Raw genomic sequence first — 25,425 nt, 5'->3', positions numbered from 1 at the left:
TGGTGCCTGAGAGCAAACTCCCAGAGCTGAGGCCAGAACCAAGTGGCAAGGCTGGTCTTGGGACCCCTTTGCAAACATGCTTCTGGACTTGTGCTGGAAACAGCTCTCATTTCCAATCTGAATCCTGGGGTGTGGTGCTTTGGGGTTAGGGGTTCACTGGTCACTCAGAGCCAGCCTTCCTGCTCTGAAAGCAGCACTTACAGGAGGCAGTGGCAGCCAGGCCCTCACACAGTCCCTTCTCTCCCTTGGAGGCTACACTCCAAGCTGTAGCAGCGAGCCTGGGTGTCAGGGCACCCTGGGCAACAGCTGCCGAAAGTTTACATGTCTCAGGCTCAGCTCTTTGCAGAGCCCTTTCCCGCTGGGACCCTGGTGAAGCCTGTGGCTTCCATCTATAGCCAGAATCAGGATTCCTCCTTGAAGACAGTGTCCTTGAACGTGTCAAACAGAGCAGGTCAAAGACAAGAGAAAAAATGTTGCTAAACCCACACAGTAGCTGGAGGGGTGCTAAAGGGTGAGGGCACTCTAGGTGCTCCAGGAATACTTGTTGCAATGGATGGATGTGCGAATACATGGATGGACAAATGGGTGGATGGATGGGCGGGTGGATGTGAGCAGCAACATAACCATATTGTCAGGGACTAGGCATGCTGGGCAAGGACTCCCACGTGACTGGACTGCAAGATCTACACACAGCCTTACAGCCGTCTGGCACACTGCACAGCTCTTCCTCACTTAGCTAGGGATCACCTTTTAGGGTGCAAGGGAATCCACACGCTTCCCTGCTAGCTTCCTGGCCTGGATGTGATACTGCAGGCATCCCACGCAAACTCTTTTCTCCACTCCATTTCCTCTCCAGCTAAGAGAGAGGTGGTAATACACGTGGGAAGAGGTTGGCAGTACATGAGACATGCCAGAGGGCTCATGTGAACAAGATCCAAATGACCACCCTGAATCGGATCTCCTTTTTGTTGTCCCAACTTATCTCATTCCCACTAACTAGTGCAAAGGCATGCTTCCACTTGGCGCTGGCAAGCAGTGCTCAAGTCCCAGGTCTCATGTGGCTCTCTCGGGACTAAGGTGGATGCTACCTGGGGGGATGCCTGCTGTCCCTTTCCTTCTTCTCCCCCAAGAAGTGGGGTGAGCGTGGGGCAGCTCACGGTCTCTGGGAGTCCCTATCCCCTTAATGCTATATAAACAGTTTGTCTTTCTAGGTGCTTAAACAGGCAGTGGCTTTCAGCTTGGCTGGACTGTGTCCCCAGCTAGGCTTTGCACACTGGCCTGGGAGAAAGTCATGTCCAGAAGCCCACAGATGCAAATGCATTCCTGACAGGGCCCATGCCTCCCCTGCCAGCTGGCGTAGTGCTCCAGATGCTGACCTGGCTGAAAGAGAATACTGTGTTGGCGTCTCCTGATGCAGAGTTAAATGCTTGTTAAAGAAAAAAGAGTCTTGGCCGTTCCTTTTCTTCCTAAGGTCTTCCATGCCCCCATCGGCTGCCATCCCTCCAGGTTCGGGCCCATCAGGGCCTGGGGTTTGGGCAGCGAGGTTGAGAGGGCAGCGGGGCGCTACGCTCTCCAGAGTTGACACCCAGGCAGCCCCAATGTTGCTCAGTGACAGCAGATTGGTTAGGCAAGTCCTGAACAGGGGGGAGGGACCTGATGCCCTGTGGCTCGGGCTTCTGTGCCTGAGGAGGAAAGGAATAGGGAGCGAAATACAGATCAACACATTCCTTCCACGTGTATGGGATCCACATGTCCACAACAGGGGTGGGGATGGGAGTGGGGTGGGGAAGGGCTGGCACAGGGCTGCCCATCACCTCAGGGAACGAGCGTAGGAGGACACACCATTGGTCACGGAGAACACAGGAAGCCCACACGCAATGCCCACTGGTTGGGGACTTCGGCGGATGCAAATGGGAATCAGGGGGTGCCCTTCAGACACACATACACTGGGCAGTCCTGTCCACAGCAAGACATGACAAGCTTCTCTTGTGGCCTTTTTGCCTGATCAGAAATGTCCTACCAGGGTCCACTGTGACAACTCGAGGACAGTTCAAGGCTCGTGTCCTGGGAGGTCAGGTCTGGGAGCTCTTGTAGGCATTGTCATAAAAGGGACCCAGGTGCTAGGGCTACCCAGGGGAGGGGAGGTGGAGACCTAGGAAGGGCTAATGTTTGGGTTCTGTTCTCTCCTGTATCTTACGAGCACTTTCTTTCCCACCTCTGGGAGCCTCAAAAGGTATGGGGAGGGAAAAAGTGGCAGAAGGGAGAAGGAAGGGAGAGGGGAGTGTCTTCCTGGACTCTCTGAACCCAGACTTCTGCGATTCTGTTGGTCTTGTGACAGCTTGAGAGCTCCTCTGTGCGGCAGTGGGACAGTGAGGTAGTACAATAAGGCGACACCGAGAGGGCTAGCCTCACATCGCCAAGGTGGGTGGAGAGGGCCTAAGCCCTGTTACTCTGCCACAAGGGTATTCTAGCAAATCCAAGTGTTTTCCTTTTTCTGGCTTCCACATCGAAACGTAAGGGTGTTGGAAAGTGTCTGAGACTCAAGGGACTTAGAAGAATGCAGATTCATGGTGGAGAGAAGTACAAAGTGGAGGTGAGACAGAGGGGGTCCCAGGGAGATGGGAAGGGCCAAAGACAAACTTCACCAACTTCACAACGCTGCCCAGGATATGTCCTTCTGGAAACAATATGTGTTCCCCTCCCCGCCAGCAGGTCAGCAAACAACTAGAAATTGGTCCATAATTATTGCAAAATCTTTGGGTGCTGGGATGATAGCATTAATTTAAAAATGGGAGCATACCTCCAATACTCGTGGACGCCCAGTCCCTATGAGAAGGCTTCAACTACTGTTTAACATGGCCTTGCCTCCTTTCATTGAGCTTAGCAGATCACCAAACCCAAAACAACTCCCAAGGAAAACACAGCGTCCAGCACATCCATAGGTATTTCAAGGTGGGCTGATATTTCAAAATCCAGAATGAACCCCAATTTCAAAATCACTTGGTCCTAAGAGAAGCCTGAGCCCTGGATTCCTCTGGGAAGCTGGGACTCAGAGAATAGGGGTCTGGGAGTAAGGGGAGGGGCAGCTCTGGTCTTACAGCACACATAAAGTGTCACTTACTTCCACATCTGGGAGTTCAAGTGTTTTTCTACCATGGAGTTGAGTGCGAGTCGAAAATGATCCCATCTTCTATCGAACACATAGTATCCTCGTCCCATAAGGCGACTCCCAAATGAGCAAAACTGAGCGGAGTGGGGAAAGGAAAGCACATTTTAATTTTGATTACAGGTTAATAAGCTAATATAAAGCAAAGAGAGAAAAATAACATTTGCATAAAAACACACAGGGGCCTAGTTTGGCTCAAAATAAAGAGGCGAACGGTACGGGAGCCAGAACAAAACAAAGCAAATCTCACTGTGGGGCTGTTATCAGAGCTTGAGGTTTTGTGATGAACCCCATGCTGTAACCTGCCAGCAGCCACGTTCCCTGCAATACTTGGGTCGGCTGTCTTGTTTGGGGCCTGAGTCAATGCTTCAGGGTAAATAAAATAGCTCACCATGACCCCTGGTGCCCAGGGGGTCTCATAGCACCACCCACTGTCTGAAGAACTTAGTGCTTCTCTAACTTCTCTAACTTGGCATCACAGTGATGGAAACCCCCCGTTGGGGACTCATGCAATATCCCACGTCGGCGCCGGTTTGTGTTCTGGCTGCTCCACTTCCCATCCAGCTCCCTGCTTCTGCCCTGCAAAAGCAGTAGAGGATGGCCCAAAGTCTGGGGACTCTGCACCCTAATGGGAGACTCGGAGAAGGCTCTGGGCTCTTGGCTTTGGTGGCCACTTGGAGAGTGAACCAGTGGATGGAAGATCTTTCTTTCTGTCCTTCTCTCAGTCAATCTGAGCTGCCTTTCTAATAAATAATAAGTAAGTCTTTAAAAAAGCAGAAGAAGAAAAGAAAACTGCTTGCTCTGCAACTCTGGGTCCCCTGACCCACTTTCCAATCCAATATCAGCAGAGCCATTTCAACTTCCAAGTAGGCTAACCACTGTCATTCCCAGATCTGCCCTCCTCTGCACATCCCGGCCACCCTCGCAGACTGCCCCCGGAACACATTACCATCTCCCTAAAGTTCTCACTCACAATGGTCCCTCTGCCTCCAGTCTCCTTCCCTCTCCTCCTTGTCAATCACATCTCTCCCAACCACCCCTCCTCCCCGCAAGATTCTCATTCCCAAAGGCCCTCACCCAGCATCAAGGTCTTCTCACCATCAACTCTTTTGGCATGTCTAGCATATCCTTTTTGCATTTCATCTTGGAGTCACTTGAGGGTTGTTTTATGAAATATGCACATCCTGGCTACCTGACTGACTCCAAAACGTCTGTGCAAAGACTGGTGACCCCGTCCTGCTCTTCCTCAGTGTGAGCACAGTTGGGATCTGAGCTAGAGAATGGATGGCAGAAGCAAGGTCTCACAGAGTTTTGAGAGCAGACCATCTTACATGAGATATGTGGCTGGGATACAGACACTGGATGTTTAGAAAACATTGTCTGGTTACGACTGAGGACAACCAGAAGTTCAGGAGACATACGAGAGGCAGTCTCTGGGAAGGCGACATTTGGCTGATCTGGAGTTTGAGCAAGTGTACAAATGATCCTACGACTCAAGTGCAGTTTCTCCCCCTTCTCCCTCTACCAGGCCTCACGGCAGCACCCTGGCCTCCATCCCAGACATGGTGCTGGGTTGGCTCTCATTCCACAAATCTATCCTGGAACCAGCCCACGCAACAGTTCTCAGGAGCAAAGGCAAGTCCTTCCCTTTGTTCTGGTTCTACTTGTGTTTTGAGGTGGAGGAGTGGTTTGCAATCCAATTTTGCCTCCCTCCCCACACCCACCCCCACCCCCCATCAGATCTAGTCCTGACAATGAAGAGTGCTCCTCTGTAATGTCATGGTAAGTTCTAACTGACAGGACGAGGAGATGAGTGACGGAATTACCCAATGCTAGGCTCCAGCAGCAAGTGGCAGCTGTTCCAGGCCTATATGTTGTTTTTTTCCTTCATCTCAACTGCTAAAGCCACACACTGAGCAGAGTGATTCTCTGTATCAGCTGACCACAAGAGGAAAGGACAAAGCAGAGAAACAAATCTATAGCCTTTCCATTTCAATCAGCCAAACATGAGAGGCACACTCACGTGCCATGTTGAATTCAGCTAGCCTACTGTGGCTGGCAACGTGTCTGTTAGGCGTACAACTTGATAACACTTCGGAGTTTGGCCTTCTGGTTGAGACTGAGACCATTTTCAAACCTGGGAGTTGCAAGTACCTTTTCATCTTTGCTCCCTAGGTATCCACCTGTACATGCCTGCAGGGCTGAGTGGCCTTCGGCTTCCTGGAGGCCCTTAGCAGAGATGTGGGCCCTCATCATAGGGCCACCTGGCAGTCTCCCAGCTGCCAGTATCACCAACTGACCTCTGTGCTCACCACAGTAACAGGTTCACACTTCTGCTCTACTCTCTGATATCTGATGGGAACCTTGGCTTGAGTCATGGTTGGTTTTACCTGGTGTCACTCCAATCCCTTTCCTGTCTATGTAGACATGGGACTCATTTCTGATGAATATCAGGGAAAGAATGCTAGGAAGCTTTTTGTTTTTCCTAATGAGAGAGGTCTGAATGGAGATATCTCATCTGTACCATTCTGCACAGAATGCAAGTGGAAGGGGTGGAATGTGGGAGCTGTGACAGATGTATCAAGATTATGCGTGAAGGGTGAGGAGAGCCACACACCTTCCCTCAGCTCTGTGACACTGACCAAGTGTGGAAGCACCTGTCTCTTGACTTGCAGCATGAGATGACAAAATATCTTGACATACTATGGGTTGGGCTTCCAATCACCAACAGACAAAAGCATTCGTCGACGATCCCTGACTCCTTCTGCACTAGCCAAGGGCACAGCCTCACAGCCACACAGGTAAGTAGCACCCCAGAAACAGGAAGTGAACTTGGCCTTCACTCCTTCAGAAAGGAGGCAGGGCTCACTAGATCCTCAAGCAGGATCAAATCCCACCTTCTACAGCTCCTGAGCTCTATAGGTGGTCAGGGCTGATCATACAGGACTTAGGCTGGTGACCCAGTGATCCCATAGTACCCGACCCTAGGCCCCATACTATCAGTCCTCGGATGGTTACCTCACACCCGTCTTAGGTCCTCGTTTGGCAAACACACCAGCCTCCAGCTGATGTCTAGGTGACCCACATGGATTTTTATGAGCCCCTGAATGGCTAAGTGGATTCACTCATGTTATTGGATACAAAGTGCTGGTTGTGTTCCTCAGCAAATACACTGAGATGAAGTGCTTCCCTCTTCCCCTCAACACCCCTACCTATACACCCTCAGCTGCAGTAAAACTCAGCAGGACTTTACAGAGAAGAGTAGGGTGGGCTGAGTCTGGAATCTGGAGTTCACAGACTGCTGGTGCTTGCAGAGCAAACTCAAACTCGGTGGGGAACTGTCTGCAGATGGACAAAAGGCGAGATCAAGGTCAGGTGTGCTGGCAGGGGTCTGTAGCTGGGCAATGGTCCAAGGCAACAGAACTGTGTGCTTTCAGGTGATCCTTAAGACAGTCACATACTGACTTCTGTACTTTGGCCCCACTGTTCCTTCCTGATCTAGCACTGGCTGGTTAACATGAGTATGGGGTATGGCCACTGAAGTGGAAACCAAGCTGTATGTGAAATGCCAAGCTCACAGGCAGGGTACAGCAGTCACATAGCAAGAAACCAGATTCCACAGGTGCAGTAAAGTCAGGTAAAGACAAGAATGCCAAGGATAAGAAAGGATATAAGGCTTCAGAGAGCCTGAATGCAGAAGTGTGTGCAGGGCACTCCACCCTCCAGGACAAAGGCGGAGCACAGCACAGTCCCTGGCACAAGGCGAAGACTAGTAGTGCACCTCTAAGAACACGTTCCTGCTGTTAGGTGGCACACTGGCACATGATTGCATCTGTATTGCTTATCATACCTAAAAAATGAAAGGGAAAACCCACATTACCCCTCAAAAAAAAAAGGAGATAAGGAAATGTAGGCTGTAATGACTCAGGAAGTTTCCAGGATTGTAACAGTTCAAAAACCAACCACTGTGTGTTTGCCTGTGTATCCCTACTCTCCTGCCCCACCAGTGTGCTAAAATAGCTCTTACGCAACTGCTCTATAAAAACTCAAGAGAGAAGTCCATTGAGGTTCAGCCATTATGGAGTAATCCAGGCTGGTGTCCTCCAGAGGAAATAAATGTTCTTCCCTCCACAAGTGGCTATCAATCTCCTGTGGTCAATTTCCCTAACGCTATTAAAGTTTGTGCCACCTCAATTCCTGTAATTTGACTTCCCGAGCAGTTCAATGAAAGCTTGACGCAGTGAGCCTTCTGGGTCAGCCCCCTTTCTGCAGAGAAGAGTAGGGGGCTTCCTTATGGCTAACCTGCTTTTATAGTACTTGTCTCAATTTTTATTTTCTCAATTGCACGTCACCTCTCCCCCTGGTTCTGGTGTCACTGGTCATATTTGTTGGCATGCTGATAAGATGAATGACAATTGCCAGGGCCAAGCAAGCCCGGCTAAACCTGGACGTGGCACCAGCTCTATTTTCAGATAGGCAAAGCCAGCAGGGTCAGCTCTGAAGGCACTTATACAAAACACCAGATCTTTAGCATTCTTGCCTGTAGGTGGGTCATATCAATACAAGGTTTTAAAAGCTCCAATCAGCTACGAGCTGAGCATTCTCCTACCCTTCAGTATGTTCAAGGGCATTTCTAAGATGCTCATTCAAATTCAGAATCACAAGCCTGTAGGTAAAACAACACTTCTGTAGCTTTTCCTCAGGCTTGGTCACCTCTGGCACCATCAGCCGAGCGCTTGCAAGGCACAGGTGTAAGCGTGTATAAGGGAGGGGGAACCTGCAGCAGGAAACAGAAGGAGGCCTTACCGCAAGAGGTCTGGGGTGGTGCGTTGAGAACTGACAATCAAACTTCTCGGCTTCCTCGGCTCCGTCCATCTCCCCTTCATCACTGGACAGTCGGCTGGCAAGGTCTCCTGCCACTGGGGGCACAAGGGGCTCTGGCGTGTGGCTGCTGTGATTTGAGGACGTGCTGCTGCTTATGCTGTTTGCAGAGGATGGCCTAAGGGCAGGAGGGGGTGAGTCAGCAAGAATGAACTTCTCTGAGGCTACAACCCACTGACCCACTGGCCAGTCAGGAAGCAGTTCCCACTGATGCATACCCTACCCATCTGGGAAGGTGGGTGGCTGATGGCTCAGCACACAGGAGCAGTGAAGAGGTGGAAGGGTGACCACTATCTCCAGGGATCCCGCAGCGTTGGGTTCCCGACTTGCTGGCTGCCCCAGGAAAAGAAGGTAGGAGCAAAAAGCAGGCACAGTGGGGAAAGCCCAACAACCCTGGGAGCAGGGAGTGGCTGAGATTTAACTGAACCTCACACTCATCTTTTGTAAACTCACACCCAGCTCTTCTCCTGGCTGTGTATCTCTCATCTGTTCAGGCTTCAGGGTCGCTTCCCTCTGGAAGTGGGGCTCAACCCAGGGAGGAGGAGCAGATCTAGGAGCAGGAATACAGGAATGTCCTCCTGGGGACACTGTGTCTCTTAGGAAATCACTATTTTGCAGCCATGAGAAGGGTTTGTGGCAGTGATGGGCCACTTGTCCCTTACCCCATGGCTAGGCTTGTTTCTTTTCTTTCTTCTTCTTCTTTCTTTTTTTTTTTTTTAACCTTTTCCTTTTTGAAGATGCTTACATAGTAGACCAGGGTGGGAAGGGTCAAGGACTAGGGGAGTTGGGAGAGACCATTGTTTCCAGATCTTTCCCCTCCTCCTCCTATACCTAGGGAAAGGGAGAAAATCAGGGAAGAAGCTGCAGGCAGCCTCCCCACCGCCCCAGCAGACCCGCTTCTTCATACTGTGCAATGGACAGTTTAACTGTGTCTTCTGAGGTTTCTAAAATTTTTAAAAAGATTTATTTTTATTGGAAAGGCAGAGTTACAGAGAAAAAAAAATCTTCAGTCTGCTGGCTCACTCTCCAAGTGGCTACAACAGCTGGAGCTGATTTTAAGCTAGGAGCCAGGAGCTTCTTTTGGGTCTTCCACGTGGGTGCAGGTTCCCAAGGCTTTGGGCCATTCTCTATTCCACAGGTATTCTCAGGCCACAAGCAGGGACCTGGATGGGAAGTGGAGCAGCCAGGACCCGAACTGGCGCCCATCTGGGATTCTAGCATGTGAAAGGTGAGGATTTATCCACTGAGGCATCATGCTAGGGCTGGTTTCCCTTTTTTTTTTTTTCTAAATTGTTTATTTGAGAGGGGAAAAGAGAGAATAAGAGATTTCCTGGGCCCGGCGGCGTGGCCTAGCGGCTAAAGTCCTCGCCTTGAATGCCCCAGGATCCTATATGGGCGCCGGTTCTAATCCCGGCAGCTCCACTTCCCATCCAGCTCCCTGCTTGTGGCCTGGGAAAGCAGTCGAGGATGGCCCAAAGCTTTGGGACCCTGCACCCGCGTGGGAGACCTGGAAGAGATTCCTGGTTGCCGGCATCGGATGGGCGCAGCACCGGCTGTTGCGGCTCACTTGGGGAGTGAATCATTGGATGGAAGATCTTCCTCTCTGTCTCTCCTCCTCTCTGTATATCTGCCTTTCCAATAAAAATGAATAAATCTTTAAAAAAAAAAAAAAAAAAGAGATCTCCTATCCACTGGTTCTTGCCCTAAATGCCCCCTGGTGGGGGTAGCCCAGCTGCAAGTCTAGCAGAATCCAGGTCTCGCACGCAGCGGAAAGCACCCAACCTTGGGCTGTCACCGTTGCCTCTAACGTATACATTAGTGAGCATGTGGAATTAGGAACAGAGGTAGAATTAACAAACCCAGGTTCCCTGATGAGGGATGCCAGCTTCTCAAGCACAATTTCAGCAGCTAGGCCAAATGTCTTCGACTTCCTTCCTTTCTCCCTTCACTCTCCTTTTTCTTTATTTCTAGATTTATTAAAAGGCGTAATGATAGAGTGAAGAAAGAGGAAGAGAAAATTGAGGAGGGAGGGAGGGAGAGAGAGAGAGAGATCTCCTATCCCCTGGCTCATTCTTTGAACAGCTGCCACAGCCAGGGCTGGACCAGGTCCCACGTCAAAGCTAGGAGCCTGCAGTCTGGAAGTTCATCCCAGTGTCTCGCCTGGGTGGCAGGGACACAAGCACTTGGGCCATCCTCTCCTGCCTTCCCCCCATCGGAAGGGAGCTGGACAGGATGTGGAACAGCCAGGACTCAAGCTGGTGCTCTGTCATGAGACGCTGGCGTGTCGGGGGCAGCTCAACGTGCTGCACCACAACTCTGGCCTCAGTTTAATTTTCCACAAGCCACTTTACACATTGCCTAGCACGGCCAGCTCACACAATCATTGAAGAGAGATGTTTTTCTCAATGAAGGAATGAATGAATTCCATGTGCATAAAGCAATCTAACAGATGTTATCTCAATTACAGTGACGCTTATAAAAAAGCAATACCAGAGAAACAGGTAGCATGACATGTTCCTAAGTAGTAAAACATATATATATATACAACAAAACAAAACAAGGAAAGGAAAGGTGAAACCAAACACAGTCATATTAATTAGAGGAGGAATAGTCACAGTTAGTTTTTTTGCTTGTTTGTTTTACTAATTTTTCCACTTCAAGGAAAGAGAAAAATTGGGGGAAGAAAATAAAGATGTGGGGCTAGGACCCGGCACGATAGCCTAGTGGCTAAAGTCCTTCCCTTGCGCGCCGGGATCCCATACAGGTGCCGGTTCTAATCCCAGTGGCCCCACTTCCCATCCAATTCCCTGCTTGTGGCCTGGGAAAGCAGTTGAAGACAGCTCAAAGCCTTGGGACCCTGCACCCCTGTGGGAGACCTGGAAGAAGCTCTAGGCTCCTGATTTCGGATTGGCTCAACTCTAGCCGCTGTGGCTGCTTGGGGAGTGAATCATTGGACGGAAGATCTTCCTTTCTGTCTCTCCTCCTCTCTGTATATCTGACTTTCCAATAAAAAAAAATAGCAACAACAACAAAAGATGTGGGGATAGCACAGTGGTGCAGCAGTTTAAGTGGCCACCTGTCACGCTGCTATGCCATTAATCCGAGTGCCGGATTGAGTCCTGGCTGCTTCACTTCTGATCCAGCTCCCTGCTAACGCTCCCGGGAAGGCAAGGGAAGATGCCCCAAGTGCTTGGGTCCCAGCCACTCACGGGGAAGACCTCAGCTCTAGGTCGTTGCGGCTGTTTAGGGGAGTGAATCACCACATGAAAGATCTTTTTTTCCTCTCTCTCTCCTTATCTTACCCTTTCTTTTACATTCTACCTTTTCAAATGGACAAAATAATTTAAAAAATAAAAAATTTTAAAAGTTGCATTTTGCTTTGTGAGCTATCCCTTGATGTGACATGAAGCAGCATTGCAGTATACCTTTTTCTCTCCTTTTTACACTGGATTCTTTGAAATCAGTTACTTTGTTTTGTACGTTGTTCTGAGGTATTTTTAGACCTCAAATACCTGAATTGATTCAAACCACATTCCAAAAGCACAGCCAATTAGAAACAAAGCCACATGTCTATCCACAGATATATGGATGGACAGATGACATTCCACTAGGTGGAAAAATAGAATGTGGCATGTCCGTTCAGTAGAATATTGTGCCAGCCTTAAACAGGAATAAGATTCTGATGCAGGCTGCAGCAGAGGTAGCCCAAGAGGGCACCATGCTGGCCAGAAACAAGTCAGACATAAAGGATGCAGCTCCATTTATGTGAGGGACCTAGACAGTGAGGACAGCGGTTACTGGGAGCAGGAGGAGATGAAAAAGCTCTGGTGATGCATGGTGGCATGATTCTACTGTATCGTGGTAAACGTACTCAGTGCCCCTGAACTATCTAATTAAAAGTGATTGGGATGACAAGGTCCATGTTATATGTATTTTTGCTATAGAAATGAAACAAGGTCACAGGTAATGTTTTGGTGTCAGTGCAAGAATTCTCTTGAGTGGGTGTGCACAGGACATGGTGGGTTTTAAGCCATTGCTTGAGATGCCTGCATCTCATATTGGAGTGCCTCCACTTTCAATCCATTTCCTACTAATGCTTCTGGAAGGCAGCCAACGATGGTCCAAGTCCTTGGCTTCCTGCCACCCACGAGGGAGACCCACATGGAGTTCCTGATTCTTGTTTCAGCTTTGCTCAGCTCTGGATTGCAGATGGTTAGGAAGTCGATTGGAAGACAGAATCATGTTCCCTCTCTCTCTCTTTCTTCAATTTCCCTCAATCTCTCTGTCATTCTGCTTTTCAAGTAAGTAAATTAACTAAATAGAACATACCAAAAAGGAATGCTCTTGGATAACAATTTGCTGTTGACTAACACCTTCCATACTTGTGAAAAGAAAGATACCATTCATTATGTATGCTAAAAGTCTACGGTTCAGGGCCCGGCGTGGTAGCCTAGTGGCTAAAATCCTTGCCTTGCATGTGCTGTGATCCCACATGGACGCTGGTTTGTTTCCTAGTTGCTCTGCTTCAGTTCCCTTTCAGCTCCCTGCTTGTAGCCTCGGGAAGCAGGTTAGGATGGCCCAAAGCCTTGGGACCCTGCACCTGCTCTGAGCTCCTGGCTTCAGATTGGCTCAGCTCCAGCTGTTGTGCCCACTAGCGGAGTGAATCAGTGGATAGCAGATCTTTCTCTCTGTCTTTCTTTCTCTCCATAAATCTGACTTTCCAATAAAAAAGAAATCTTTCAAAAAATGTCTACAGTCCAAGAACATACCCTTAGGGGCAGACATTTAATATATTAGTTAAAATGCCACTTGGGACACTGCATCCCATGTCTGCTCTTGATTTCAGCTTCCTGCTAATGTACACCCAAAGGCGTAGCAGATGATGGTTCGAATACTGGGGTTCCTGCCACCCATGAGAGACTTGAACTGAATTCCCCACTCCTGGCTGTGACCTGGCCCAACCCCAGATGTTGCAAATATTTGGGGGGAATGAGCCAGAGAACGAGAAATCTCTGTTTTTCTGTTCCTGTCTTTCAAATAAACAAAACAAATAAAAATAAAAGAACATGTTCCAGGCATTCCTCAATATTGACTCTATCAGGAGAGAACAGTATTGGCCATTGCAAATGAAACTCAAACAGTAAAACAACCTGGATGGTGCCGAAACACTAGGAAAGAAGCTAGCATTCATATTCCCATTTCTCAAGATCAAATGCTATGATTTACATTTCTGATTTACATTTACATGCTGATTTACATTTCTCCAGACTTCTTTACTGTCTGTGCATACACATGCACAGAGCAGGATCATACCACACACTATTTTGAGACTTATTTATTGTTTTTAAATGCTTAATTTATTTGAAATTTAGAGTTTCAGAGAGAGAGAGAGAATTTTTCATTTGCTGGTTTATTCCCCAGATGGCCATTATCAGCTGAGGCTGGGCCAGTCTAAAGGCAGGATTCAGGAACTTTTTTCGGGTTGCTTAGGCTGGTGCAGGGGTGAAAATCCTTGGGCAAGCTTCCACTGCTTTCCCAGGCCATCAGCAGGGAGCTGGATTGAAAGTAGAGCAGCTGGGATATGAACTACTATCCATATGGGTTATTAGTATTGCAGGCAACAGCTCTATCCTCTATGCTACAACGCTGGGCCCTTGAGACTTATTTTAATTCTATGATGTTGCAGAAATCTTTGCAGGTGTTTTCTAGTATTTGCAAGTATGGAAGTATTGTAGCTTTATCATAGTTTACTTAAATAGTCTATTGGCGAACATGTAACTTGTTTCCAAACTCTGTAACTTATGAATTTATTTGAAAGCCCAAAACCTGAGAGAGAAAGAGCGAGACAGAGAGAGGGAGAAAGATAGAGAAACAGGGATCTTCCATTCACTCTGCAAACTCACTTCCATTGGGAAGGTAGTGAGAGACCGACCAAGTACTTAAGCCCTTGTCACCCATGTGCGAGATGTGGATGGAGTTCCAGGCTCCTGGATTTGTGCTAATCCAAAAGTTACTACTTCGTAGGGGTGTGTGTGTGTGTGTGTGTGAGAGAGAGAGAGAGAGAGAGAGAGAGAGAACATTTGCGCTCTACCTTCTTGGCAAATTTCAGGCATGTAACACAGTATTATTAACTACGTATTGTTGCCATGTCTCAGATTCCTAGAGTTAATTCATCTTAGAACTGAAGGTTACCAGATGTCTCTCCATTTCCCCCACCCTACAGCCCCAGGCAACCAGAATTCTACTCTGCTGCTATGAGTTTGTTTTTTTCAAATGCTGCACGTAAGTGGAAAGAGAAAGTACTTGTCTTTTCTTATCTGATGAGTTGCACCTACATAATACCCTAAAGCTCCATCTGGTTTTGAAAATGCCAGAATCCTGGCATATGTTTTTTAAAGATTTATTTTTATTTGCAAAGCAGATTTACAGAGAGGTGGGGGGGGGGGTCTTCCACCTGCTCTGGCTGCAATGGCAAGAGCTGAATTAACTGAAGGAAGTAGGAGCTTCCTCGGGGCGCAGGGGTCCAAGGACATGAGCCATTCTCTGCTGCTTTCCAAGACCATAAGCAGGGAGCTGGATCAGAAGTAGAGCAGCTGGAAAGAACTGGCGCTCATAGGAGACAACTGTGGCACAGCTGGTTAAGCTAACACCTCTGACACAGGAATCAATATTTGAGATCAGGTTCCAATCCGCTTCTGATCTAGTTCTCTGCTGGTGTATCTAGGAAGACAGCAGAGGTCGACCTGAGTGCTTGGGTCCTTGCTGACCGCTTGAGAGACCTAAAAGAAGCTTCTGGTTCCTAGCTTCTGCGTGGCCCAGCCTTGGCTGTTGCAGTCATGTGGGATGGAAAATTTCTCTCTCTCTCTGTTACTGTGCCTATCAAATAAATAAGTATTAAGAGAAAAAAAGAGAGATAAGACTTTGGGTTGGGGATGTTGACAGTAGGGGAGACTGTGTCTGTGTAGAGGCAGAAGTTGTATAAGTAATCTGTATGCCTTTGATTCAGTATTGCAAGCAGCTCTAAAATATAACATCTCTTAAGAAAAAAAGCAGGGCCCAGCATAGAAGCCTAGTGGCTAAAGTCCTCGCCTTGCACGTGCTGGGATCCCATATAGGGGCCGGTTCTAACCCTGGTGGCCCCGCTTCCCATCCAGCTCCCTGGGAAAGCAGTTGAGGGCGGCCCACAGCCTTGGGATCCTCTACACGTGAGGGAGACCTGGAGGAAAGTTCCTGGCTTCAACTTCGGATCGGCGCAACACCAGCCACTGCAGCCACTTGGGGAGTGAATCATCAGATGGAAGATCTTCCTCTCTGTCTCTCCTCCTCTCTGTATATCTGACTTTGCAACAATAAATAAATCTTCAAAAAAACAATACTGCTCCCTGTTTCTCTATATGGCGAGGTACCACTTCCTGGATGGAAAGTGCCTGTATCCTACAGAAATCAGAGCAGACACGTGTGATAAAAGATTCCTTGGCTGAGTTGGTGGGAATATTAGGAAAGTGCTCCTCCACCCTGGTTGGCTAGGGGTCACATGGAGCTGGGTACTTTTGTATGATGAGGAAAGGCAGAGCTGCCTTAAGGTGGACGCAGGTCTGCTTTTATATTGGGTACCTTGATGGTCATGATGGAACAAAAGTGTTCTACAGCTACAAGAAAATCGGAACATTGATGTGCATAGAACTTCAAGCTCCTTCTACAAGCCTGGAGTAGAACTAGGTCCTCAACTATAGCACCAGGGTAGCTACCCTAACCTAACACCTGGATCACAGCAGGAAGAAAGTATACACTGATCTTACAAAACGAGAGATGAGGATGCCTAATATGGTAACCTGCTTATGGAGCAGGCACTTGATGGATATTTTTAAATGGATATGCGGCTCCCTGTCCCATGACCTGGAAATTGGCTCACTATTGTTCAAAGCACAAATGCTGAGAGCAGCAGCTAAAGTGCCACTTACAATGTCTACATCCTGTGTCCAAATGCCTCGTTCAAGTCCTAAGTCTGCTCCCAACTCCAGCTCCCCGCTAATGTGCACCCTGGGCGGCAGCAGGTAATGACAGCTCAAGCAGCTGGGTCCCGGTTGTCTGCGTGGGAATCCACACTGAGTTCCTGACTCCTGGCTTCAACTTGACCTAGATGGCAGATCTCTCTCTGCAGCTGTCCCCTTTTCTTTCAAATAAAATAAATAAAAATTTAAGAACCCACATGCAAGGATTTTAAATTGTTCTTGGGGCTGGTGCAGGCTAACTCAGCCTGCGGTGTTGACATCTCACATGAGTGTCAGTTCATGTCTTGGCTGCTTCACTTCTGATCCAACTCCTAAAGGTCTGAGAAAGCAGCAGAGGATGGCTCAAGTCCTTGGGTCCCTGCACCCATCGGGGAGGTCAGGAGGAAGCTCCTGGCTTGTGGTTTCAGATTGGCTTGGCTCTGGCTGTTGTGGCCATTTGGAGAGACAACCAGCAGATAGAAGATCTCTCTTTCTCTCAGTAATGCAGACGTTCAACTAAAGTAAGTAAATTGTTTTTTAAAATTGCCCTTTATGCAAATGGGTCTTATTTCTGCTTCCTTCTTCTTTCCTTTCTGTTGTGGACAATCACACAAAAACCCCACACAGGTGGCTCAGAAGAACAGCTTTCTTATTGCGGTGAGAAACATTAAGGACAAAACTAGCTTCTGCCCAGTCAATTTGCTCTTTACTTTGGTGGAGGAAAACATCCACAAAATATTGCGGTAACTGGGCTGGCATGGTCCAGTGAGCTGCTAGGGCATGGTGTCGACCCATCCACTCTGACAATCAACCAGCATAAATCCTAGGTGACCAGGAACGCTATCTGCTAGGCAATGTGTCATCCTTCCTAATATTTCTTTCCAGCTTACTCTCACTCTTGTCTGGTACAAGGCCTGCTACGAAGGCTACTGCCGACAGCAATGGTGACAGAAGCGAGGGTGATGACGACAGCCATAACACTGGCTGCCAACTCAGGAGCATGCTATGTGGCGGGGCCTCATGCACACGTTATGCAAACCTCTCCGCCACATTATGGGGCTTGCCACTATGACTTCCACATCACACATGATCAGACTGCATGCCACAGAGCGAGCAAGGGGAAGCCAACCAATTTCCAAGGAACACGCGGCTGCTACGGCACCAAGGTGGAACTCACCTGGGCAGGATAGAGTTGGGTTGTTTGGCTTTTAAAGGCGACGCGACTTTCGCTTCTGGCCCCGAGCTCCCGGAAGATCCTGGTAGAGAATCCTGAGTCGGCCCAGACTGGTTTGGAAGTATTTCCCGTGTGGAAGTCAGGAGATGCTCTTTATCTTTAACTTCTTTTTCCCGGGACTTGGCTTTGTGTTCCGCCAGGAGCAGGTCAAATTGCTTTCTCCGGCCGGGGACTGCCCTCCGATGGCTTAGCGAGTGTGTCTAAGGAGAAGAGAGATGAAAAGCACAGCCTCTTTGATCAGCACATAAACCTGCTTCCCCCAGGCCCTCCATTCCAGAAACAGCAAATGCATGGGAATTTAGAGGTGCTTTGGACAAGTCAACTTCAAGGCAACAGCTCCTGGTTCTGTGGCTGGGAAGAGGCAGAGATCCCAGGATCGCAAACATGCCCTACGCTCCTGGTGTTAAGAAGCCACCGGCTTCCTTCAGAGAGAATGTCCTGAAGATGAGGAGCTTCAGTGCAGAACCCACGGAGAAGCTCTCTGATGAAAGGCAACCGCGTGGGGATGCCAGAGTTAATCCAGGTGCAGATGGGAGGCTGCGCTCAGCCCAGACCCACAGAGCCACCAGGGAGACAGGGTCGTGGCCTCCTTCCCAAGAAACACTCGCAGCTCAGGAGGAAATCGGGGGCTCTGGGCTGCCCAATGGCGGCCACCCCGGGTGGCTGGAGCGGGGGCGGGGCGGATCATCCTCCCCCTCCAGGGCTTGCCTTTCAGGGCTCTGCCGCTGCTGCCGCTGCTGCCGCCGCTCTTGCATACATTACAGGCTATAGCAGGCTTCAGAACCGCCTGTGAGTGCCTATAAATACAATTTACTGTCTGGCCTCACAAGTAACCGGGGAAGCCTAGTTTTTTTTTTTCCTCTTCTTCTTAAAAAGCCAGCCAGCTTGAGGCAGGCACTCTGCTACCACGGACCAGAAGAAAGCATTTCCCTTACAAAGAACAGCTGGAGGTCATGTCGAGGTTCCACACCCTGCAGTGTGCAGAGAGTGGCATGCAAACATTTCGACAAAGGCCCCAGCAAGAGCAGGAAGTATTTTTTATGGAAAGAGAAATACCTTGCAGGTGAGGGATCTTGTGCAAGGTTTCTTTGTCTCGGGATCCAATACTCCACAGTGTTTATTTGGGTCAAATTCTCTCTCTGGTTTAAGAAACAAACAAAAAATATAAGAAAAAAAGGAGACTAAATAGGATTTGTCATTAAGACTACATTTTGCTTGGTTTTGTTTTGTTTTAAAAGCACATTTGCACCAACAAGTGAGACATTGTTAGGCAATCTGGTTTGTTGTTGTTTTGTTTGTTCCCAATTCCAGTGCAAGGCACAGAGCGCAGGGATGGGGCACAGGTGTGTACCTGAGGGAAGCAATCCTGCTGCTGTGCCGGGTTAGTATGTTCCTTGTAACGGTTCCCAGGTCCTTGGCACTGTGACACAGCTGGCCGCAGACCCAGAGAGCCCAGGAGAGCACCTCTGCCTGCCTCCGCCCCGCCTTCCTGCTCCTTGGAGCCATTTAAGTGTGAGATTATCCCCTGACATGTCAAAGTGACCTGCCTCCCTCACAAAGCCCTAGGCACAGGTTCTCACTGACTGGAAAGATCATTTACCTGATTTGGAAACAGTTTAGCAGTGCCACCTAGGAGGGGCAGGGCAAGACACTTGAGTACGTGTCTTTGTGGAGCTGCAACGAAGGTGTTGTGCCCCCAGCCCAGGCCGGATGCTCCACAGGCCCAGCCTCTCCCAGACCCTGTGTACTCTGGCTAGAGAAGAGGCTACTTCAAAGGAACGTGTTTTACCTTTCCTTTCCCTTTTTTTTTTTTTTTAAACATCCATCTGTATATCCTTCACTTCTCCCAAGATGACAGAATGACAATGCTCTCTCCATGTGTAAAATGAGGGTGTGAGGCCATCTCTCATAGACCCTTCACAGTTCACCTTTCACAGGGCCTGGGTTGTTTCTGGAAGGCACCCAACAAGGAAGAACTGCTCTGTGTGGCTGCAAACTCCCAGGAAGCGACTTGGCTGGCCAAACGTCTGGATTTGGGGTGGGGGGCAGGAACCTCTCAGCTCAATGGATGAATATGTTCAATTTTCCAAAGGATGTTTAGGAATCACTGGGAGGTTGCAATGGTGGTAAGCATGGTGTGTGCTGGGAAATCATTCTTATATCCAAGACAGATTCTCTGGGGGGCAAAGGGGATATTAAAATACTCTCTCCCTTTTTAACTTTTGTCCCCCCGCCCCCAGCTTCGCTTTTAAGAAAAGAAAACTACTTATTTTCCGTAAGCCCTCTCCAACCAGCAAGAAGTGAGTGCCTGGGTGCCAAGCCCCAAGCTGCTCCCCGTGTGGAGTTCCTTAACCTGGCAGGAACAGGCCCAGGTCCAGTTTCCACCAGCACCTCAGGCTGGCCTGTAAATGAATAGGCTGTCAGTTGGGATTGGGGGAGCTGGCTGCCAGAGATGAAAGCCAAGTAAGAAAGCAAGCAAAAGACCCCACGCAACAAGACAACGGACACAACTCAGAAAGTAGAGTCCACAAAAAATCATTCCCTCACTCCATGGGGGGCGGGGGAGTGTTGCAGGCTGGAAGCCAAGGTCATGCTTCTGCTATGAAGGACCTCATGGTCCTGGATACTGTGCCCAGGCCTGTTGGTTTTCCCTGGGATGTTGTCACGCCAACCCTTCCATTTGCTGCAGTCCACAAAGTTAGGCCCCCTGACACAGAGAGCCCCAAATTCTTCCTTTCTCCTCTGACACTGGGTGAGCAATATGTAGGGGAACTGCTTCACTGGAATGCTTGGGGCCTGAGATTCTTTTAAGACACTAACTTTTCCAAAGAATTACAGATGCAAGATTTTGTAAAAACTAGAAACAGATCCATGTCAAGAAGACGACAAAAATCACCCACAATTCTTTGGGTACTTCAGTACTATATCCAGGACCCAGAAGATGCTTTTTCTCATGGAAGGTGCTTCTCATAGGATTTTAGTTTTTCTGGTCCATGAGATACTTATTGTCCAGGGTGTATGAAGATGTCAGAATTTTGTAGCCTTTCCTGGTCATTCAAGGAAGCAGAACTGCCAGAGTTCCATAGCAGATTAGAAAGCAAACCTCAGGCATGAAGGGGTCTTGATAATAAGCTGTCACCTCCAGAAACAGCCATCAGTCCTTTCAGCCAAGCGGGGTAGCCAACAGACTCTCCCAACAGTCTACCTACATGTGGGACTTGCCCAGGCATCTTCCAATAGGAAGCCCGACCTAGTCACGGAAAAGCGGCAGTTGTAGCTCCAACTGTCAGTGGCTTAGAAACCTCTAGGGTCGAACAACTGAGGTTGTGTCTCCCTGTGCAGTATGACCGCTGATGGGGCTGTACCTGGTAGGCCTAGAGCTGCTGTGACATGCTGCTGGGTGGGGGGCAGCTGAGTCCATCAACCTGGTATGGTTGCACAGGGCCACCTGCTGACCAGACCTCTCCCCTACCTTCCTGGAATGTACATACCGGCAGAACTCTCTGCCTTCTGGGTCACTAAAATGACGCTCCTGAACCACTGATTCAGGGGAGACGTAACCTGTCCCAGGAACAGGGGAGGTTGAGCTCTCTCCCTGAGATCCCCAGAGTTTATTTAGGTTGATGTTCTTAAAATGGAAACAAATGGCTGAATTCTAAGAATACATTGCTTCTGGCTTAGGGACCAGACTCTCACTTTTGGTCTAACTCCTAAGTCAGACTAAGGATACTGACACGTACCTGAAAGTCTTCTGTAAGGCTTGTTGCTGTTTTTGGTGCCATTTTGGTGTTTCTTGTCTACAGTGGCTGATAGAATTCCTTTGCCATTTAAGATCTTCTCTGGTGAAGGTGGCACGGATTTGGACATCAAGATGGGCTTAATTAAAGGTAGGGTGGAGATGACAGCAGCGGAGGAGGAGGTGGTGGAGGCTGAGGTGACCGCAGTAGTGGTTGTAGAGTTCATTTTGACATTGGCACCATCTGCCTTCACTAGGTTAGGAATTTTCTCTAAACTGACTACAGGAACTGGAACGCTGAAAAAAAAAATGAACATACACACAATCGCCTTCTTTGATACATTTGGCTTGCTGAGCAGAGTTATACCCGCTTATCATTATCAGAACACTTCCTTATCACTTATTTATACCCTTCCTAGAAGCAAGCAGCAGGATTCCAGTTTTGATGTGGAGAGAGATTTGTGCCTCGGAAAGGACCGACAGGGGGTGCGAGGCTGGCATGGCGCCAGGGATAGCATCAGAGCTGACAGATTTCATCCCCACCTCACAGGGCTTCTCCCCATGGTGCCTGTGACAGCGTCCTCTCCCTGCCTCCCCACCTCCCTCCCTGCACCCAACCCCAGGCAGGCCCTGTGTGCTGGTTGCTTTCCACGGGGCACCTTGAACATTACAAGGCACCTACTGGGGAGCTGGAAAGGCACTGCTGCTGACTCAAGCCCCTCCCCCTGTGCCCAGTGCCCACCTGGCCTGACATCTGCTGAGCTCTGCACGCTGACCGGATCACACCCCGCGGTGGCAGTAGTGGCAGCAGAGTGGCTTTAGGCCAGCTGCCAGCTCAGTGGATCAAGCTCCTGTTGGGGGGGAGGCAGGGCTCACAGGGAGTGAGGCGGCGGCTGCTGGCTGCTGCCGTGAAACATGATCCCTATTCCATTTTAGGCAGCTCTCTATGTAAATAGGCAGCTCTCAGGGTTGGCAGGTGAGAGGATGAATTTTAAGGAGACAGAAGCACAAAGGTGTGCATTCACGCTCAGAGCCTGTCACCTCCGCCCCACTTCCCTGCTCTTCCTTGGGTGGCAGATGCGCACTTGATTTCCATGGCTCTACCAGCCAGGAGGTCCCTGAGCCTCCTAGGGGAAGGTGCGGCAGGAGGGTGGGGGGCAGAGTGGGAGGAAGGTGGGAGGAGGAACTGCGGAGGACCGGCTGCAATGTTGAAGTGAATAATCTTCGCTTTGCACTGCACTGATGCCCACTTTTCTTGACGTGAGGATAGACTGCTAACCTTTTGACTCACCACAATAATTTCTCAGAGCTGAGAGCTGACTTGGCTATATGAATGCCAAATCAGGGGACTAGGGCTCTACCACAGCTACAAGGCAATGTGGGGCATGGGCAGGGGGAGGGGAGAGGTGAAGGGTGGAAGACTCATCCTCTCACAGGACTACCTGTTTCTACCTTCCCCGAAGTTCATTCACAGATCACTTCTCTGATCCAATTCATTCATAAATGTATCGCAGCCCTCCCCTCACTGCCCCTCGCAGCCCCTGTTCCTCTTGTGATTCTGAAACAGGATCACAGGTGTTAGCTTCAGACCTCTGCAGGGAGAAGGGTGCACAGCCTAGAGCAGAGTACGCCAGACACCAAGGGCTTCTGCCTCCCCTTCCGCACCTGGGGAGCGGCGCTGTGGGAAGTCTCATTGGGGGGAAGCTGGAAGGGTTTTATCAACACATCTTATGCTATGGCTCCAAGGCATGTTCCCCAGGAGTTCATGCATTGGAAACTTGGTCCTAAAGTTTCTGTGCCAATGGTAACTGGAAGTGGGGGCCTTGGGAAGCAGGTTAGGATGAGATGAGGCTCCAAAGGAGGCAGGCAGCTTTCTGAGATGAGGAAGAGACTTGAGCTAGCAGACTCACTGTTTCCACATTTGAGCCAGAGGATACACCCAGAAGGCTTTGCCAGGTGTCAGCACCATGCTTTTAGACCTCCCAGATTCTAGAACCATGAGCTAGACAAACCTCTCTTCTTTATAAATCATCCAGTCCTGATATTTCATTATAGCAACAGAAAATGGACCAAGACCCAGTGTTATTTTCAATTTTGTCCTTACTCAGACAGCCTCAGTCGCCAAGGCAAAACTGACTGCTTCCAGCTCTTCCATCTGAAGGCAGCTCTCACATATGGTGGAAGCCAATGGGGAGTAACCAACTAAAAACTATGCAGATAATACCTGGCAAAATCATCATTGCATTCATGACTTTCTACAAACAATAAAAACAATGCAAAACAATGAGATATGTACTTCTTCTAGGTTCATTTCTTCATTCAATTAACACACACATGTTATAGTAATCAGGATCTCAGAGAGGTTATTTATACACCCATGTTGATAGCAGCATTATCTGCAAAAACCAGAAGGTGGAATTAACTGAGTGTTCTTCAATAGATGAATGGATAAACAAATCTTGGTATTATTCACCCGTAAGAAGGAGGTTAGATGTGTATTTCGCTGATGGGGATGCTCACATCCCATACTGGAGTGCCTGGTTCAAATCCTGAATCCTCCACTGCTGACCTGGCTTCCTGTAAAAGCATTCCCTGGAAGACAATGGCTCAGATGCCCGGGGCCCTTGGACTGGCTGCCACCTCTCCCAGCTGTGGCTACTGCAGGCATTTGGGGAAGTGAACCAAGGTCATTCCCTGTCTCTCTGCCTTAAAAAAAAAAAAAAAAAAAAAAAAAAAACGAGTAAATGAAAAGGAGCAGATTTTGATACAGGGAAGAACCTGGGGGACATCATGATAAATGAAACAAGCCATTTGCAAAAAGACAAATACTGCAGAATTACATATGAGAACCCCAGCATAGTCAAATTCATAAAGGAAGCAGAACAGTGGGGTGCCAAGAGTTGAAGTGAGGGGAAAAGATGCACAGTTTATTGGGTATAAAGTTTCCATTCTACAAGCTAAAGAGGGTTCTGTAGATTGGTGGCACAACTATGTGAAAATACTTCACATGACTGAATGATATATTAAAAACAGTTAAGGGTCCAGTGCGGCAGCCTAGTGGCTAAAGTCCTCGTCTTGCACACACCGGGATTCCATATGGAAGTCAGTTCCAATCTTGGCAGCCCTGCCTCCCCTCCAGCTCCCTGCTTGTGGTTTGGGAAAGCAGTAGAGAATGTTCCAAAGCCTTAGGACCCTGCACCTACGTGGGCGACCCAGAACAAGCTCCTGGCTCCTGGTTTCAGATTGGCTCAGCTCCAGCCATTGCATTTACTTGGGGAGTGAATCAATGAATGGAAGATCTTCCTCTCTGTCTCTCCTCCTTTCTGTATATCTGACTTTGCAAAAAAATAAATGACTCTTTTTAAAAAAAACAGTTAAGATGTCAAACTTTAATGTTAATTTTGCCACAACTTAACAATTTTAGAAATGTGCGCATGCACACACACACACACAACCTCACAAATCACAAAACGTAAGACAACCTAAATGATATCTCAATAAACCTAACTTGAAAAGTATCTACCATAGAAACCTGCTTCAAAACACCTGCTGATTGAATTCCTCATTCTTGTGCTGATCAGTTTCACTTCTTGCGGAAAACACAGTCAAACTCCTGGTGTTGGTGTGAATGTGTGGACTGCCGGCCAGCTGAGAGTGTGCCCTGGCAGCTGGATGGGCTTCTCTGGTAGACTCGTGGAGAAGCCAAGTTAGTTCAGGAAAGGAAACTAAGACTTCCAAGTTCAAGGTCCAGCTCTTGTTGTAAGAGCTGGTAAAAGCTGGTAAGAGTACACACCGCCGCATCCCCCATGTTTCCATAAAAACTGCCCTGAACGTAAATCTATGTTCAGTTCTGATGACCTCAGCAGACAAACATAAGGGTGTCTGGGAACAACTGTACAATGGAGAATACATTTAAAATTGAGCACAGTACTCCTCAAGTGCCAACAGTAGGGTTCCCTGTCGAGTTTAGATCCAGTTCCAAATGTGCTCTTGAGGGTAGCCCAGGTGAGCAGGTGCATTAGGTCCAGATACATGGAACAGCCTGAGCTGACCCAGTTCTCTTTGCTGACTCTTCTTCCCAACTGTGTGCAACTGAGTTTGAGTCAGCCAACTTATGACCATGACTGAGCAATTCATTTGGATTTTTTTCCCTCCTACTACATAATGAGCATGGCCCATGTATGAGCTAGGAACAGTCCTTCCAGGACTCTAGTTGGATTTCAGTTCTAGTGCCCACAGGAAGGACATGAAGTTGGAGGCACCGGAAACAGGACACAAAAGGCAAACGTGTAGTCATTTGGGACTGAAGGATGGGCAGTGTTGGGGAAAACAATTCTGGTAAAGAAGGTTCTGAAGCATTCCCAAGGCCAGAAGATACAATCAGTAAGGAGCTAAGCCTGGTGGGAGATGAGTGGAA

At 48.7% G+C, this 25,425-nt stretch overlaps 1 protein-coding gene across 23 annotated transcripts in view; it reads right to left on the bottom strand.

Annotated features, from left to right (window-relative positions):
- Positions 1-25,425, bottom strand: part of ATXN7L1 (ataxin 7 like 1) — a 224,662-nt gene that overhangs the window by 8,889 nt on the left and 190,348 nt on the right. For 17 of the 23 annotated variants that reach the window (XR_009244220.1, XM_058654954.1, XM_058654953.1 and 14 more), the window contains 6 exons: positions 21,013-21,305; positions 18,329-18,411; positions 17,216-17,472; positions 7,973-8,165; positions 3,122-3,243; positions 1,377-1,682 (listed from right to left, as the gene is read on the bottom strand). Coding sequence is in view for 22 of the 23 variants with exons in the window: in XM_058654954.1 (XP_058510937.1) it covers positions 1,377-1,682; positions 3,122-3,243; positions 7,973-8,165; positions 17,216-17,472; positions 18,329-18,411; positions 21,013-21,305 (1,254 nt within the window). In the remaining variant the exon portion in view is untranslated. Of the gene's footprint in view, positions 1-1,376; positions 1,683-3,121; positions 3,244-7,972; positions 8,166-17,215; positions 17,473-18,328; positions 18,412-21,012; positions 21,306-25,425 lie in introns of those variants that run through there. The other 6 variants (XM_036497304.2, XM_004594325.3, XM_004594324.3 and 3 more) reach the window with 2 other exon arrangements.

This window comes from Ochotona princeps, chromosome 25, assembly GCF_030435755.1.
Source record: "Ochotona princeps isolate mOchPri1 chromosome 25, mOchPri1.hap1, whole genome shotgun sequence".
NCBI lineage: Eukaryota > Metazoa > Chordata > Mammalia > Lagomorpha > Ochotonidae > Ochotona > Ochotona princeps.
This window is presented reverse-complemented; position numbering and strand designations above follow the sequence as displayed.